Below are 16,332 nucleotides of genomic sequence, written 5' to 3'. Positions count from 1 at the left end.
CACCAGCAATCGGAAGAGTGTCCCGGCTAAATGTTTGGCTGAACAAAAACAACAACACTCTACTATCACTACATAAGAGATACTATAAATTTACTCAATTGGAATATAAACAACAATTTGCTTACTTAGGTATGCATGTATTTGTGCCACTGTAACTAATTAAATTCAATTGTTCATATCACGCTTAATTACTGGCTGAGTACAAAAAAGCTTATATTATAGCAGTCACTTTTTTCTTAACCTTACTTATCCATACATATGTATAATATGTATGTATGCATTTTTATGCCATCACATTGCCACATTTTGCTGTACCACTCGATCTTTGTCCCCATCTATGTATTTACTTATTTGAGTATAAAATTGCACATTTGTTAATGCCACAAGGCCATCCCTGCCACAATCGATATGTCTTAACGGCGCGTGACTTACCACGCCTACTAAATAATATCGCCCTCTAATATTTTTCACAAAACCACCACCGCTATCACCGCGACAAATATCTCCTGTTCTCGCTACGCGCCTCACACAAAACTTATCAGTCGGCAAATCGTAAGGTGTATCGTTGATTGTCAACCGATCCAGGCAACTTTGGTAGGAGATCGAACTTACATCTATTTTTTGAAATACATCGACATTGTTGCTGCTCGTCGTAGGACCCCAACCGACAATGAAACCAAGTTCATCGTTTTCCACGACTGCAGCGGCCCTGTTCTTGGGCTCAAAACAAATGGGCTTAACCGTTTCAGTAAATTTGAAAATGTTCACCACTTTGAGGATAGCCAGATCATCTTGGTAATTACCATCAGCACCAGTATACCTGAACCAAGTACAAATTTTCATTACATATTCTTGTCATTAATCTATAGTAGGACTTACGAAGATGGCACATATATATATGAAACATCAGACCCTTCAGTAGTGATATAGCGGGACGCCAACTGTGCAGCTGCAACTTTGAATAGTCCCGCTGGATATGTCGCTGAGTTAGCTTCGTCCCAGACGCAATGAGCAGCTGTATGGCAAAAAAAGTTTGTTAGAAAAATGGAATATAAATAGCAAGGAATTACAACTAGTTAAAATAGGATCGATACGTTTGAAGGTAATTGACTTACACATGTACGTAAGTAAGGATGATTAATTTAGAGGTATCGGATTTTAAATTGAAACAAAAGAACGAAACTCGAATGGATTCGGCAATGTTTATTATTTTTGTGTAGAAAAATTCAACACATTTACTTTTCAAAGATAATCCCTTTCAGATGTTGACTGCAACTGCGAATTAATTCGGCCATCCATAAACACTGACTTTGAATGCCTCGCTGGAGGACCTCGGTCGGTACTTCATGTATAACTTTAGTAATGTTGGCTTCCAATGCGACAATGAAAGCAGGTTTATCTACAAAGCATTTAAACCTTGAATACCCCCACAAATAAAAGTTCAAAGGTTTGATCCGAGACGAGGTATAAATTGCTCACCAAAACGACGACATCGCCAATCTATTGTTTCACCGGCTGTATGGCAAGTAGCACCTTCTTTAGTTGAACCAAATGTGGAGATCACGGGCTTCAATTTCCGGCATAAAAATGTCGTTTATCATGGCGCAATAGCGTTCGCCATTCATTGTTATATTGGCGCCAGCCTTTTCCTTGAAGAAATATGGGCCGATGGGCCGAAATATGGATGTAATGGCAGCTCTTGAACGGCTTCGGCTTGCTCTTCAGCCAAAATACTACGACAATTTTACCTATTGACGTAGACATCAACCAAGAATAGGCCTCATCGCTGAACACCTTAAGTTGGCGTGAGCACGCGATGAATACTTTTCACAGAGCGTCGATTTTCGTAATACAATTGGATGATTTGTAAACGTTGTTGAGATAAAAATAAAAAAAAAAAAACTCTATTGGAAAAAGTACATCCAATCTGATCACTCTTTATATCTATAAAATCATTAAATAAAACTTTATGCAGTAACCTCCTCGATCAGGTACCGGAAACTTTGGCTCAATGAAAGTCTAGATATTGGATCAGGTTAAACTCCCACTTATTCAGAATCGACCACGACGTACTCAAAACTAGTCGGGCATGTGAAGGTACCTCGCACGATACTAATCACCTAATTCCTATGCCCTTATAAGCCCACACACCTAATACTCTTTTCTCTCTGGACCCAATCTGTTGAAACAGCACGTTTCCTGGAACTACCGTTAGATGAGTTATACGATGACTTCACCGCACTGACAGTGCCTAGTGGGCTTATAACAACAATAACAACAACTGCAACCACTATACTGATTTGATGTTATCAATGAAGATAAACTTATAGAACTGGTAAATCTATTGATTTTAAAGTCGGCCTTGATGCCAACTAGTATTTAGTAACAGACTTCACTAAGCAGTAGCACTGGCAGCCCCATAGTTGGGAAGGAAACGTGAAGACAACTCTACGCGTTGGAAAAGATAAGCGGAGAAAAAGAAAGTTCTTTACCAAATTCGCTTACAGCAACAATGAAGAGGAGAATCACAAGTACGGTTGTCACAATAACAACAACAAAATGAGAAGGACGGAAAGTAGAAATTCAAGCAAGCTAGGCATCTAAATACATAAATATTCGTATTACCTGATACAACAATGCGCGTCGAAACTATGGACCCACCACATGTGCGCTTAAAATCCCTTTGATTCAATTTACTGTATACACCCACATGCCAAGGGGCTTGTGTAACATTAACCATTCTGCCATTACTGGCGAAAGCTGTCGACGGCTGTTGTATATAGCCGCACCGTATTTCGCAGGGCGTCTTCGGATTATTCCACTGGTACTCATTTGTACAGGTTAGGGTTGTTTCTTCCCATACACTGAAATAAAAGATGAAAACTGTAATTTAAATAAAGATGTAAGTAGGAGGAATCAGTGAATGCAGAATGAATTATTTACTAATCCTTTTTTTTAGTGTTTGCCTACTTCTTGCGTTGATAATCTGTTTCGCAGCTGATTACTGCGCTTGTGCCCGGCCGAATATTTCTGCATGGTACGAGTACATTTTCAAAATAACAGGTGGCCTTCGTAGAAAAGCCTTCTTGCAGCATAGTTGCATTGCAGTACTCTAGAAAAACAAAAAATGTTAAGAAAAAAATGAAAAGTTAACTTTTATTCTAACACTCTTCCATTATTAGGCAATGACTTACTGATACATGTGGGCAAGTTATTCTGCCAACCTCTGTTTCGGCAAAACGTTCTAATATCACCCACCAAGTTGAAACCTGGATGACAGGCAAAACTAACAACTGTGTTTGTTGGCACCTTCGAACCCACTTGTAAATTTGTGCCACGCAACTCATCTCTTATAATTACATTCGCAAGATTTTCCGGTATTTTACACCTCTCATTTACTGCCAGAGTTGTTGTTGGTGGTGGTTTTAACTTTGCACTAACCATAGTTCTATCCGTTGGAAAGTAAACAATGTCTGTTTTGGGTTTATCTTTCCGCTTCATACCACACAGCGCATACGCTTCATCAGAGCCGTCATGACATTCTACGGTTCCATTACAGGCAGCCTTGCCTTCAATACAAGCGCCATAGGCGCATTTATGTGCGAACGTGGGACACGAAAATGGTGCACACTTCTCCAATGTTTCGTCGTCTCCTAGCCTACAATCGCGTATGCCATCACAAACTTTATCGCTGTCTATACATTCCCCGCTGCTGCATTGCATCTCCGCATCACTTTGGAGTGAACAAGTATTCAATTGTACGCACGAATTGCCTTTAATGATTTGTTCAACTTACCCACATTTACCGCGCAATTCCACCTCCACTTCTTGCCTCGTCTTCTCACACAGAAATGGCAATTCGTCCGAGTTGTCCGCACAGTCCTGCTTGCCATTGCAGCGATTTTCGCCCATGATGCAGGCACCATAGGCACAGCGAAATGCATATGACGGACACGTCGAATTTACGAAGCAATTTTCTGTACTTTCATCCGAGCCATCTCGACAATTCTTCAAGCCGTCACAAAAATATTCACAATCTATGGACTCGCCATCATCACATTTCCAGTTGCATTCTGATTGCGCTACAAATACGAGACGACAACTTGTTTACAAATCAACTACTGCACTCGAGCAATAATTCAAAATTTAGGTAGTAAAAGTCAATCGTCGTAGACAGTTGTAATTCAAGAAGTAAGTATACATAGACCATCAAGCTAACTGTGTAATTCGAGCACTAAGCATGATTATGAATCTGTGCTTTATAGACTTAGCTGTGGTACTTAGTTAGCGGAAAGTTTGGCTACGTTGGCTAGGTCATATCGTCCAAATGGAGGCAAACGCTCCAGCTCTGAAAGCATTCGATGAGGTACCAATTGGTGGTAGCAGAGGATGAGAAAGGCTTCCTTTACATTGGAAAGATCAGGTGGGGAAGGACTTGGATTCACTAGGTGTGTCCAACTTACGCGCTTTGTTAAACTCGGCCAAAATCGCGTAAGCGGTTACCGCGCCAATCAAGTAGAAGAAGTAAAGTAATGCAAATTACACTAGATTGAAGAATAGTTCAGACTATGTTGTTCCTTAGACCATACGTGATATTAAGGAAGGATGGGAAAAATTTATTCGGTTTAACTATCACTTTTAAAGGGTAACCTAAAATAACTGAGGAAGAAGCGCTGTTTTATTCTGCTTAAAGCTCTAGCTTCAGCAATTCAACAGACTTGCAAACTATTGAAATATTCGAAACGTATACCTAAGCAGACTGCTTAGAACTGCTATACTCACCACTGACAGACTAGTCGGCCACCTAAAAAGGCGGTAGTTGTTGTGTTATTCTATTCATGCCACAGTAAGGTAGTTAAAAACTTGGATTGATGAACTTTGCGCCCACAGAAGGACAACTCTCTACTGGGTGTTGGAGCGCAATAGAATGGAAGAGAAGGACGCACTGTTATGCTGGGCCTAATTTTTGCTATTTAAGAGCTGAGTTGGACATTCTTTCTGGGAAGCGTGAAACTCAAAAACCAACATCGACCATCAGCGCTCCAACATGCTAGAGATCGACGTCTGATGCTGGTCGAACCAGTCTGTACACCTTGCAATGAAGTAATACGGGTAGCGGCCGCGTTCATTTTTTCGTACTTCGTGAACACAATGTTTTTGTTGTGACCGCAAAAATATTCTCCAAATATTTATTTTGGGAAATGCTGCTGCAATATGACAGTCCTCGATCGAAAATTCTGTTCGTTCCGGTAATATAAAACTGATTGTCTACAGACAATCCAGCATTTCAGTTTTTGCTGATCAAACCGTTGTCATATCCTCTGCGACGCCAGTAAATCCGCTGGTGCTTTCGAAGTCGTTGAGAGCCGTTGAACGGTTTGAAGTTGGCCACACCTTCTGCATTCTCTCCACCGTGGGCATCCTTTATTTTGTATATTGTATATGGATGTGTACTTGTATAGGTATATACATAAATATATACTCTCTTTCTACTTCTCTACTCCTCCACTCCTCTCCTTGCCATCGAACAACTTAAGAGTTGTTTACAATTATTTATTTACGCTAATTAATTGCTTCGATGGTAATAGCTATTAGCTAAAATAAACTGACGCTTGCAAAAAACAAAAACACAAAATTGTTTTTTTTTTTTAATTTCTCGAAAATCCACGAACAGTTAGGCAGAAAGTTGTAGTATCTTCACCAAATTCCAAGCAATTCAAAATAATATAAAACAAAACAAAAAAGACGCGTACTTTAAAATACGGAAATTGGGAATACCCACAAACGCTTTTTGTTTTTCATTATTTTACCGCACTTACTCACCCGAACAGCCGCCAATCAGCAACCATAATGCTATCAGATATATATTAATAAGCGGAGTGCATGGGAAATGTGTACCGATGGAGCAGATCATAATTATCAAGTAAAATGCAATAACACTATTACATAAAAATCTTTGTTTCTTAGAACTGCATATAATATATATGTATGTATAATGTATATTTTTTGTCAAATTGACTTTTTCAAATTACGCTGAGATACTTTGAAAAGCGTTAAACGCTTCTCACTTTAGTCAACGTCGACTTCGCGAAAGCTACTGAAACAGCTCAGCTCAAGTTTATTCTGAAGCATTCAAAAATATGACTGCCCTTTCGTACACATAGCCAGGCGCGCAAGCAGTATTTTTTTTCGGGGGGGTCGGTAGAAGTATTGCCGTGTATAAAACCTCACAATATTCTAAAAAAATGAATAATAAGACAAAAACAAACATTTTTTTATCAAAACAAATTAATTCAATAAAATCAAAATCATGAAGGAACAAATTAAACATTTACCCGCTGATCGCTTGTTTTCAGTAAATTTTTCTATAACTCTTTCCACTGTGGAATATTGAGTCTTTATAGGTGTAAATACACGATGTACAGAATGCAGAGGTGGGGCCAACATCAGACCGTTAGCCGGCGCTCAGCGATTTTGAAGGAATCAGCTGATTGGCTGAAGTAAGAGGGGGGAATGGCAGCGGTTTGTTAAAGGGGTGATAGATTACCAGGTTTGCTATTTAGCTGTGGTGAAAAAAAATGGCTACCACGTCTCTAAGGAGATTCTGCAGCCGAATTCTATACGACCATTTCACAAGATGAGTGAAGTCTGCGTTGAATTTTTTCGAATATTACTAATACAATCTTATTGCAGCCGAAATTTGCACGATAATTTCACACACTCGTCCAAGTTGTTCAGATGGCAAAGAAGTGTTGTCATTGGTTGATTTTTTCGTATATCATTAACACAATCTCAGGTTTTTCGTAAACAAACCGCTTCGTGACCCAAGTGAAGTCAGATAGGCACTGGGGCACGTAACGGTCAAAATAAAGATTTCCATTACACGAAAACATTTTGTTTTTTATTTAGTAAAAAAGTTGTTCAAAAACAAAATTGGATGATTAATTTGGTATACCATATGTGTGACTTAGGTCACAATTCACGCTTTGAAAACTGTTTTGCGCCCCAATCGTCAAAGCTCGAGGTGTTAACGGCCTAAACTGTTTGAAAGCCAGGGAGTATATTTTTATGTTTTAAGAATCTAGCTGGGTTTGAGTCCCAAAAGCCTCCCTTGGTTGCTTGCATGCATACAGCTGCGCGCAAAATAAAAAAAAAATGGTGCGCCAGAGTTGATGCTTAAAATATTAGTTTGAGGGAAAGAAAATCCATTATTTTCTGGGTAGATGGCTCTAGTGATCGATATTTCGTAAAGTTTATAATTTTTTAAGGCATTTTTGATGTTAAAGAAAGTGTCGATAATGTCGATAAAATCACAGAAATAATCGAAGTTGACCAGCATTTTAGTAGTCGTAGCAACGCCCAGGAGCTAAACATCGAGCATAAAACAGTTTTAGGCAATTCACGGAAAAATTTTAGAATAATGTATTTCTTTTTCCCCAAACTAATATTTTGAGCAGTCGTGTTTACATTTTTTGTATATTTGAGTTTAATTGAATTGAATATAATTTAAGTAATATATCATTTACAAGCACTTGAAGTTGAAAAATAAAATAAAATAGGATAAGAACTACATTCAAGAAAATAATAATAATTTAAAAAAGCAGTGCACAAATAAGCTAGACAAACTTTTATCAAAATAAGAAAATATTCAAAACAAAATCTTAGCTTTCTCTAAAAATATTTAATTGGGGAATTTGCTATCATAGACGCTCGACACGAAAATGCGATCTCGCTTCGGTACAATATTTTTGCTTTCCCTCCAATATAAAAAATTCAGTGGGGTATAATCGTTTTACTACTTTGGAATTTTTGAAATATTCGCTAATATTTTTTTAATAACACTCATTTTCGAGCATACCAAACTTTTGCAAATAAAAAATGTAAGCTTTGATTATTTTGCACAGAACTGTATGTTTATAAGTGTATACTCAACTTGATAAGCGGCGAGATTAGTTTTTTGATTTTAACCAATAAAGTCAGAGTTAAGAGAGTTTCACGTCAGTGTTTGTAGTTGTGAGTGAACCACGTTTTCGTTCTCTTTCATCTTTCTTGATAAGCAAACCGCTTCGAGTCACTTGATCAACCTTTCCGATACATTGTTTTTTGTTATTCTTCAAGTAGACCAACTTCTTAAATTAAATAAATAGTTTAGAGACTTATTTCACTGTTTATATTAGCTTTTATTTGTATGTATGTACTCATACACAGTGGTGGTCATGAATTTAGCACTGTATGCCAAGACAATACGCTTTCTATACTCCACCACCATGCTTTCTATGGTTTTTCCTCTTAGCAAAGCTACTGATGAGTGCTTTAATACAGAGTATTTTTTAGATCTCTGAGTGAGCAGGGTCTCGAGATATAGCCGAAAAGGTGGACCAAGGTACCCTTGGAAGTGTTTGTACAATATGGGTATCAGATGGAAGCTGTTGATGAAAGCTTTTAAGTGAAGTAATTTTTACTGCCCGTTTCCGGGATAAAGAAAGGAGATGGAGCTGGAGATGGAAGAGGAAAAGGAATAGCTACAGGAAGAGGAAGAGGAAGAGAAAGACCACGTAAACGTTAATCTGAAGTCAGTTATAGTGAAAAATTCATTGTATCATTGCCGGCGTAATTGGTGATCGTTTCATTAGTTTCTTGCAGAAAGGTTATGCTAATATGAGATATTACCTATATCATTCATATATTTACGTATTACCTGTGTACTCACAAATATACGGTTGAAGCAAATATATGTCAGTTTTTTTACTTCGCCTGGAAAAGTTTATATAAATTTAAGAAGAGTAAATAGAACTTATTTTATATCAGACTTCACGCAAAAAAGTCATTTGCACCTGAACACATAACTGGGTTAAGGCGGGCGGGAATAGAATAGTTCTCTTCTCTTTCCCCGCTTTTTCGCACACGTAATTGTATGGGATGAGTGCACGATGGCACATAAAAAGTCACTGGAAGCGCTTGATAGGACATTACGAGATTTACGTAGTAAAAATGAAATGTTTGGTCGTGCCTTAGTGCTGCTGGCAGGTGATTTTAGAGAAACACTGCCTGTTATTCCTCGAGCAACTGTAGCAGATGAATTGGCTGCATGTTTGAAATCATCATATTATATTTGTGGAGACATGTTCAAACACTCAAACTAACTGCAAATGTACGTGTTCTAATGCAAAATGATCCATCAGCTGCTGAATTTTCACAGCAATTATTGGATATTGGAAATGGCAAAGTTCCTGTCGATAATTTAACTGGCTTAATAACTTTACAACCAAACTTTTGTCAAATAAGTCAAACGAAAGAACAGTTAAATCAAAGTATTTTCCCAAATTTGCCTCAAAATTACAAAAATCATGATTGGCTTAGTGAACGAGCCATCATGGCTGGCAAAAATAAAGATGTGAATGAAATGAATGCGGCTATTTTGGCTAACATACCAAGTCCAGAACAAACATATCGATCCGTTGACACTGTTACAAATCAAGATGATATTGTAAATTATCCGACTGAATTTTTGAATTCCCTTGATTTAACTGGATTACCGCCACACATGGTAAACTTGAAAATAGGAGCACCGATTATTATGTTGAGAAACATAAATCAACCACGACTATGTAATGGCACTCGATTAACAGTTAAGAGATTGATGAATAACGTCATTGAAGCAACAAGTTTGAATGGAAAATACTCTGGTGAAGACGTTTTAATACCGCGAATACCAATGATACCATCGGATATGCTGTTTGAATTCAAATGTCTTCAATTTCTTGTTCGTCTTGCATTTGCGATTACTATTAATAAGTCACAAGGCCAAACTTTATCAATTTGTGGTATTGATTTAGAATACCCATGTTTTTCTCATGGCCAACTTTATGTTTCATGCTCAAGAGTTGGTAAGCCATCGGTATTGTTCATTTATTCAACAACGCATGGAAAAACGAAGAATATTGTATACCAAAGAGCATTACAATAAAAAAAGTAATAAAGTAAATCACATCAAACATTTTTTAATTGCTACTACTATTCAAAACTTCTTTCATTACTATTCATGCGCGAGAATTTTTATAAAAAACACACAGTATTTTTCGGCTTAATTTAATTAATTAATCTAGATTTTTATAAAGACGACCAGCGGAACGGGCGGTTGTTGTCTACTGTATTCCTGCTTTCCTCATAAAACTCATTTAGATGCAAGTAGTACTAGTTAGTTACCGGCTGAGTTGGTGCGTGGAATACGTAGATTCGAATCTCTGTTTATTCGAATAGTGGGCGCCCCACGGCAGGCAACGCAAACCTTTTAAGTGTATTTCTGTCATAAAATGAAGAGCTTAAAATCATCAGACATTCGGAGTCGGTATTTGTGGAAAAAACATCAAGACACTCACCACAAATAGGAGGAGGAACTCGGTCCAATACCAAATAAAGGGTGTAGCGCTAATTGTATATACGAGGTTTGTTAAAAAAATTTGAATTTTCAAATTTCAAATTCGTCTCGAAGATATGTTCACGGTTTCAGCAATATAGCCTGTTTAGTCTGTTTGTGAGAGGCATAAATAAAACAAGTGTTTTGCGTGTTCGCCGTCTGTGAGAGTCTGGGTGCCTCACGGATAAAACAAAGAAAGCATCTCGCCCGCCATCGAGCAACACGCGGGCATAAACAGCGCTTCTTGTGCCGATTCGTCTCGGGAGATGAGAAATGGTGCCTACACTCGTACTTCATTATGAAGAAAAGAATGGAGTGAGTTGGTCCAGGAGATACCACAAAGCCGCGAGCCAAGACAGATCTTCATTCAAAGAGGATGATGATATGTGTTTGGTGGGACTGGTAGGGCATGGTGCACTGGGAAATGCTCGAAAATAATGACAGAGTCAAGGGGGAGCTCTGCATTGTTCAGATACATCACGTGAATGAGGCTATTTGACTAAAATTACCTGATCCACATGGTCAAACCATAGCCCTTCGCGACAACGCCAGGCCCCATGTTGCACAAGTTGTCAAAGCCGCACTCCAAGAGCTCGAATGGGAGGTTCTTCCACTCCCTGCCAAACCAGAGTAAAGAGGACCGTAACAACTGGATCAACAACTTCTTTGACACCAGACCAGGCGATTTTTGGCGTAGCGGCATCAACAAATTAGTCGAGAGGTGGGAAGAGGTTGTAAACAGCAACGGCGAACATATAATTGATTAATTTGTTGGTATAATTATTGTTTTTTGTTTAAATATAAGTCTTCGGTAAAAACACTACGAACTTATTCTCTGATACAACTCAATACTTACATACTTCCTGCTGAAGTACTTTACTTCGTTCCATTACAATATCAATGAATTATATATCGTAACGTTTGAGTCTTGACATATGTTTTTTGTTTATTAAAAAATTCGCTTTGTAAAATCAAAAGGAAAATAGTTCTGCAATAGAAAAATAAAAAAAAATATCATAAATCCTTCTTCAATACAAGCATCATGGAGCCGAATCGCAAAATGCTCATTCTCTTAGGGGTATGCATCTTCATTGTTGTGCTCTGTCTAATTGTCATCATTCTTGTTTTCGGGTTCTCACACGAGTCACGGAAATTTCGTGGGCTACTATTTGTTATCGCTGTCGTGCTACTCTTTCAATGCCTCATCGGCGACTTCTGCAAATTCCTGGGTTATTCCTGCTACTCCGCGTTGCGCAAGAGGCCAGCAGTACAAGAGGGACCGGATGTGGGACGCTCTGCCACCACAAATAACTATGATGAGGATGCTTTGGTGCGCCTGCAGTTGGCCAGTCATGAGGCAGCTATGTATGCTGCGCCGGCACATTACAACGAGTCGCTAAATCTCAAATACAAACTGATCATTAACGAGTTACGGCTGTATGGCATATATTTTCTGTTCCTAATGCTTTTGGTAGTTGGTTCACGTGATTATCTCGTGTATTACAATACGCGCACGATGAGAACGGTATTCGCAGAGACACGATTGGGTGATGTTGGCCTTCACTATGTGACCAATTTGGATGGTGTCTATAGGTACATAGCAAGCGTAACAATTGAAGCTTTCAATCAGGGAAAAGATTACAATGACGAGGTGATCTCGGAACCCGGTTGGATAAATTATAATATAGCTAAACTGCTGAGTGTAGTGCGTCTGAGGCAGGTGCGACGTGAAGATAAGTACATCGGTCTGACCTCCCCACGTTTCGATACCAGAAACTATATGCCACGCTGGGAGTTGCCCTTTGAGAGGTTACACTACATCAGCAAGTATGTACACACATATGGGCCATGGTTGCAAGGAGAATTAGATTCGAATTTATTTACAACTCGATATCATAAGGGCCACTTATATACATATGAAGGGAATAACGGTTATTTAACGTTTTTATCACGTGACTTGAACAATAGTTTAACAATACTCCAATATCTACGGAAATCCAATTGGATAGACGAGCGAACTGCTGGCATCTTCGTCGACTTCACACTCTATAATGCCGACTCGAACATTTTCAGCGTCTGCACGATTTTCATGGAGTTTACACCATTCGGCGATGTACTCCCACTTCTTGACGTAGAGAGTGTTAAGTTGCTGATGAATTTGGACAATATACCTGGAGTTATGCTTACCATATTCCTGCTGTATCTTTTCTCCTTTATATATTTCACCAAGCATTTGATTTTGAATCTGCTTTATAAGACAAAGATGTCCGCTTCGCCATGGAATGTAGTGGATTGTGTGATGGTGTGCTTGAATGTCTTCATAATTATTTTGATTATTGCACGCGAGGCTAAGGTGGCTTCGTTGATGACGCGTTTCGAGAACTCGATGAAGTTGGAGTTTGTGGATTTCCGAGTGCCTGCAAAAATGGATCATATAGCTAATCTGGCCATTGGCTTTCTCATTTCTCTGACCACTTTACGCCTTTGGAAGGTATTTCAGTTTGCCAAACCATTTCGTGTCTTTACACGCACACTCTATCGCGCTCGTTATGCATTACTTACGCTATTGGCGGTCATCATCATTTGGTTAATCGCTTTCGGTTTCAGTTCGTATATAATTAACGGCAACGACACCAAACACTTCACGCACCTCACTGGGAGCTTCACTACTTCGATGAGCTACTCATTTGGCTTTAGCAAAAGTATTAGTCCGGATGAACTTACCTTTGGTGGTTTGACACTCGGTTTCATTTTGTATGCGCTTTTAATGTTCGTAATTGCCATTGTTTTACTGAATCTGTTCATTACTTTGATCTGCGACTATTTTTCGGAGAACAAAATTACTTTGGATGATGAGGAGGCGAATGAATTGAGCTTTTATGAGTTTCTTAAAGTCGAATTTGGCGACTGGGGTCGTTGGTGTAAACGTACATGTTGTTTTTGTTGTAGGAAGCGTGTTTATGATCCGGAGAAGGGCGACGTTAAGGAACAAATTGAGAAATCTGTGGACGATGCTGAGAAAAAGGCAGGGAAACGCAAGATGACAGATCGAGAAGAAGAAGGTCCATCATATGGACCGCAATTGCGCGATCTCAGTCAAGTGCGTGCAATGGCGCGCAAATTTAATGCCCAGATTGCACTACTGCGGCGCCATCAACGTTGGCGTCAACGGTATAACCGTTAAGTATAACTTGATGTGTTTAATAAATAATCGAATGAATGAATGAATAAATGTTGAAGGCATTTATGCCTCCGAAGTATTCCAAATAACTCTAATTTTTGTCTTGGTCGTCTAAAAAAATGAGTTCTTTTAAGCCACTTCAAGTTCTTTTAAAGCCAAGTTTCATGCGCCGCATTATTATTTCAAAGTCGAAAGGTGTGTCGTTACCGTATCTGCCCAATTTCGTTAAGCTTCTTCTTCGCTTTTGGTAGCAGATAGCGCCTCTCTTTGGACCAAACACTGAGCAACTTAGTAGACATTACAAGTGCAGAAAGCTTAGGAAGTTTAAGACAGTTGACTCAAAAACGCTCCTAGCAATAAAAAAATTGCTTCAGCATTTAAAGGCAGGCCTTTGTTAAATCGGTTCTTAAAGGATCTTAGTATAAAACCTTGTCTGAAAATTTACCTTTATTGCTTTCTCAGTCTCAGTCTATCCAGGCGGGTAGTCCGAAAGTGAGAAAGCTCTTTAATCACTTAAACTGATAATATCCGTGCAGTATATGCCCCGGCTGCCGTAGCCGAATAAGTTGATGCGTGACTACCATTCGGAAGTGCGTAAGTTCGAATCTCCGTGAATGAAACAGAAAAATTACCGATCAAGTTTTTTCTAACAGCGGTCGCCCCTCGGCAGGCATTGGCAAACCTCCGAATGTATTTCTAATATGAAAAATCTCCACATAAAAAACGATTTGCTGTTTCGAGTCGACTTAAAACTGTAGGCCCTTCGTTTATGCCTCGTAGCTTGCTCGGTCTCGCTGTCCCAATCTAACGCCTTTCTTTTACCTTATTCGAAGATTGACACCAGGCTATAGTTCGAAGAGGTTACCAAGCTTGGGTCGTGCCAAGAGTCAGACAGCATAAGAACTGCTATCGAACTACCGATATGCCACCCAATACATCAACATTGACACCCTGGTAGTAGAAGATTCCATGAATTAGCAAACTTACTGGTGGAAAGAGTTGGGATGAACTAAAAACTCATTCCATGCGTATATTTTCACAAATGGTTCCCTCGAGGAATTAAAGCGCCAGTGCTCCCTTTTTTGACAATATACGTATATAAATATTTTTTTATATTCTATGCATCTAAGTTTAAGACCAAGAGCGTTACTGCACAATGATCAAAAATGCTTAAACCGCAGTTAACATGCTCCTATTATCTGTAGGACTTATCTTTGGCTCCCACAGTTTCGGTTAGAAAAACATCTAATGTTTGAGATTTTCATAGGATTTTTTAATATGTTGTAAAATTCTGATCTGAATATTTTAAACCTTCAATGAAGGTTATTGTGGCAGTCGGTTTTAAAAATAGTCAACTTACTTAGCAGGTCCGTTGTGGTACCACTGTGCAACTCGAGAACCCTACTATTTTTTTATTTATCATGGAACCATTTACACGCTCTTGTGATAGGTTTTAGCCCAGTCTCGTAATAGAGTCAAAGGAGTATTTTCGTAATAACCTTGCTCTACTCCTAGCTAAGGCTAGACAATTACAGAGGCAGTGTTCTACTGTTTCTTCCTCTTCCTCATCTCTAAAACTTCTGCACTATTCAGAGAAAATACTCCTAGCCCATAAGAGTGCCTGCCTAACAGCCAATGACCGGCTTGCTTAAGAAAGCTACGACTTTCAGGATGTTCTCTATTAAGAGCTTGAGCAATTCTCTTAACCTCTTCTTAACTATTTGCGGCCAAATTAGCCTGGTTGTAACTCAAGTATTATCTTCTCTCCATGATCTATTGATTTCTTGGGGAATATTATTTTTTATCCGACATTTGTAAGTTACCAGAGGGATTCCAATATGGCCTCTGTTTTCAATCAGAGGTAGATTAGTGCCCTTTTTGGCTAGCTTGTCGGCCTTGTAATTTCGTTTAATATCTCTATATCCCGGAACTCATATAAGACTGAACTTGAAGTCAGTGCTGATATCATTAGAGCTGCCAGGCATTCCTCAGCAATCTATGATGAGTGTATATTTGCCTTAATTGATTTGATAGCCGTCTGGCTATCCGAGAAGATATTTATCGTAATTTTTGTTACGGCGTGTGTGTTAAGGTACACAGTTACCTCCTTTATGGCTAAGACTTTGTCAGGTAGACGCTGCAGTAATTCGGAAGTCGGACAGATAATTCCAGTCCTAATTCTTTTGAAAACACTTCATATCCTGCTTTATTTTCTAGCTTGGATCCGTCCGTGTAAACATTTATTTCTCCTCTTCTTCCGTGGCCTTTAAGTGTGCCGCTCTCTTTTTGACGGGATGTTAATCTTAAAGGGTCTGTTGAAGGTGGGTTTATGGAAAGAGTACTCAATTTATTGACTATAACTACTCATAGTATGTATAAGTAGTACCCTATGATCAGAAAGTACCGGGAATGTTTAAATAAAACAAAACAGAGCTAAATTTCGGAAAAATTTATTTTATCTCTTTCAAAATATGACTCGTCTGAAGCAACACACATTGTTATTTACATGGTGTTTGGTCAAATAATCCAGCACAATTTGGGCTCGGTGCGCTGGCGCGTTATAATCATGCAAAATCCAAGAATTGTTTCCCACATTTTCAGCCGTTTGCGACGTACAGCTTCTCTCAAACGCTTCAAAACGGATGAATAATATTCTTTATTGGCTGTCTGTTGCGATGGAAAGTACTCATGGTGCACCATGCCTTGGAAATCGCAGAAAACAGTCAGCATCACC

The 16,332-nt window shown here is 38.9% G+C and overlaps 2 protein-coding genes across 2 annotated transcripts; one reads left to right on the top strand and one right to left on the bottom strand.

Annotated features, from left to right (window-relative positions):
- Positions 1-116: 116 nt before the first annotated feature.
- LOC128861542 (modular serine protease-like) lies at positions 117-6,084 on the bottom strand. Its single transcript, XM_054099745.1, has 7 exons — positions 5,824-6,084; positions 3,797-4,082; positions 3,195-3,733; positions 2,971-3,112; positions 2,626-2,864; positions 880-1,015; positions 117-820 (listed from the first exon to the last, which is right to left on the bottom strand). The coding sequence occupies exons 1-7, from the start codon at positions 5,912-5,914 to the stop codon at positions 292-294; spliced, it is 1,962 nt and encodes a 653-aa protein (XP_053955720.1). The 5' UTR covers positions 5,915-6,084; the 3' UTR covers positions 117-291.
- Positions 6,085-11,459: 5,375 nt separating this feature from the next.
- LOC128856210 (polycystin-2) lies at positions 11,460-13,669 on the top strand. Its single transcript, XM_054091543.1, has one exon. The coding sequence runs from the start codon at positions 11,460-11,462 to the stop codon at positions 13,599-13,601; it is 2,142 nt and encodes a 713-aa protein (XP_053947518.1). The 3' UTR covers positions 13,602-13,669.
- The last annotated feature ends 2,663 nt before the right edge of the window (positions 13,670-16,332 follow it).

The sequence above is a fragment of the Anastrepha ludens genome, chromosome 2 (genome assembly GCF_028408465.1).
Source record: "Anastrepha ludens isolate Willacy chromosome 2, idAnaLude1.1, whole genome shotgun sequence".
Classification (NCBI taxonomy): Eukaryota; Metazoa; Arthropoda; class Insecta; order Diptera; family Tephritidae; genus Anastrepha; species Anastrepha ludens.
The sequence above is the reverse complement of the archived record's forward strand: the minus strand, read 5'-3'. Positions and strand labels throughout refer to the sequence as shown.

Coding starts and splice junctions, on each gene's coding strand:
- LOC128861542 (XM_054099745.1), bottom strand. CDS start 5,914: ATGATCTGCTCCATCGGTACACATTTCCCATGCACTCCGCTTATTAAT. Junction 3,113..3,194: donor TAACTTGCCCACATGTATCA/GTAAGTCATTGC, acceptor TTGTTTTTCTAG/AGTACTGCAATGCAACTATG. Junction 821..879: donor TATATATATGTGCCATCTTC/GTAAGTCCTACT, acceptor TACTTGGTTCAG/GTATACTGGTGCTGATGGTA.
- LOC128856210 (XM_054091543.1), top strand. CDS start 11,460: ATGGAGCCGAATCGCAAAATGCTCATTCTCTTAGGGGTATGCATCTTC.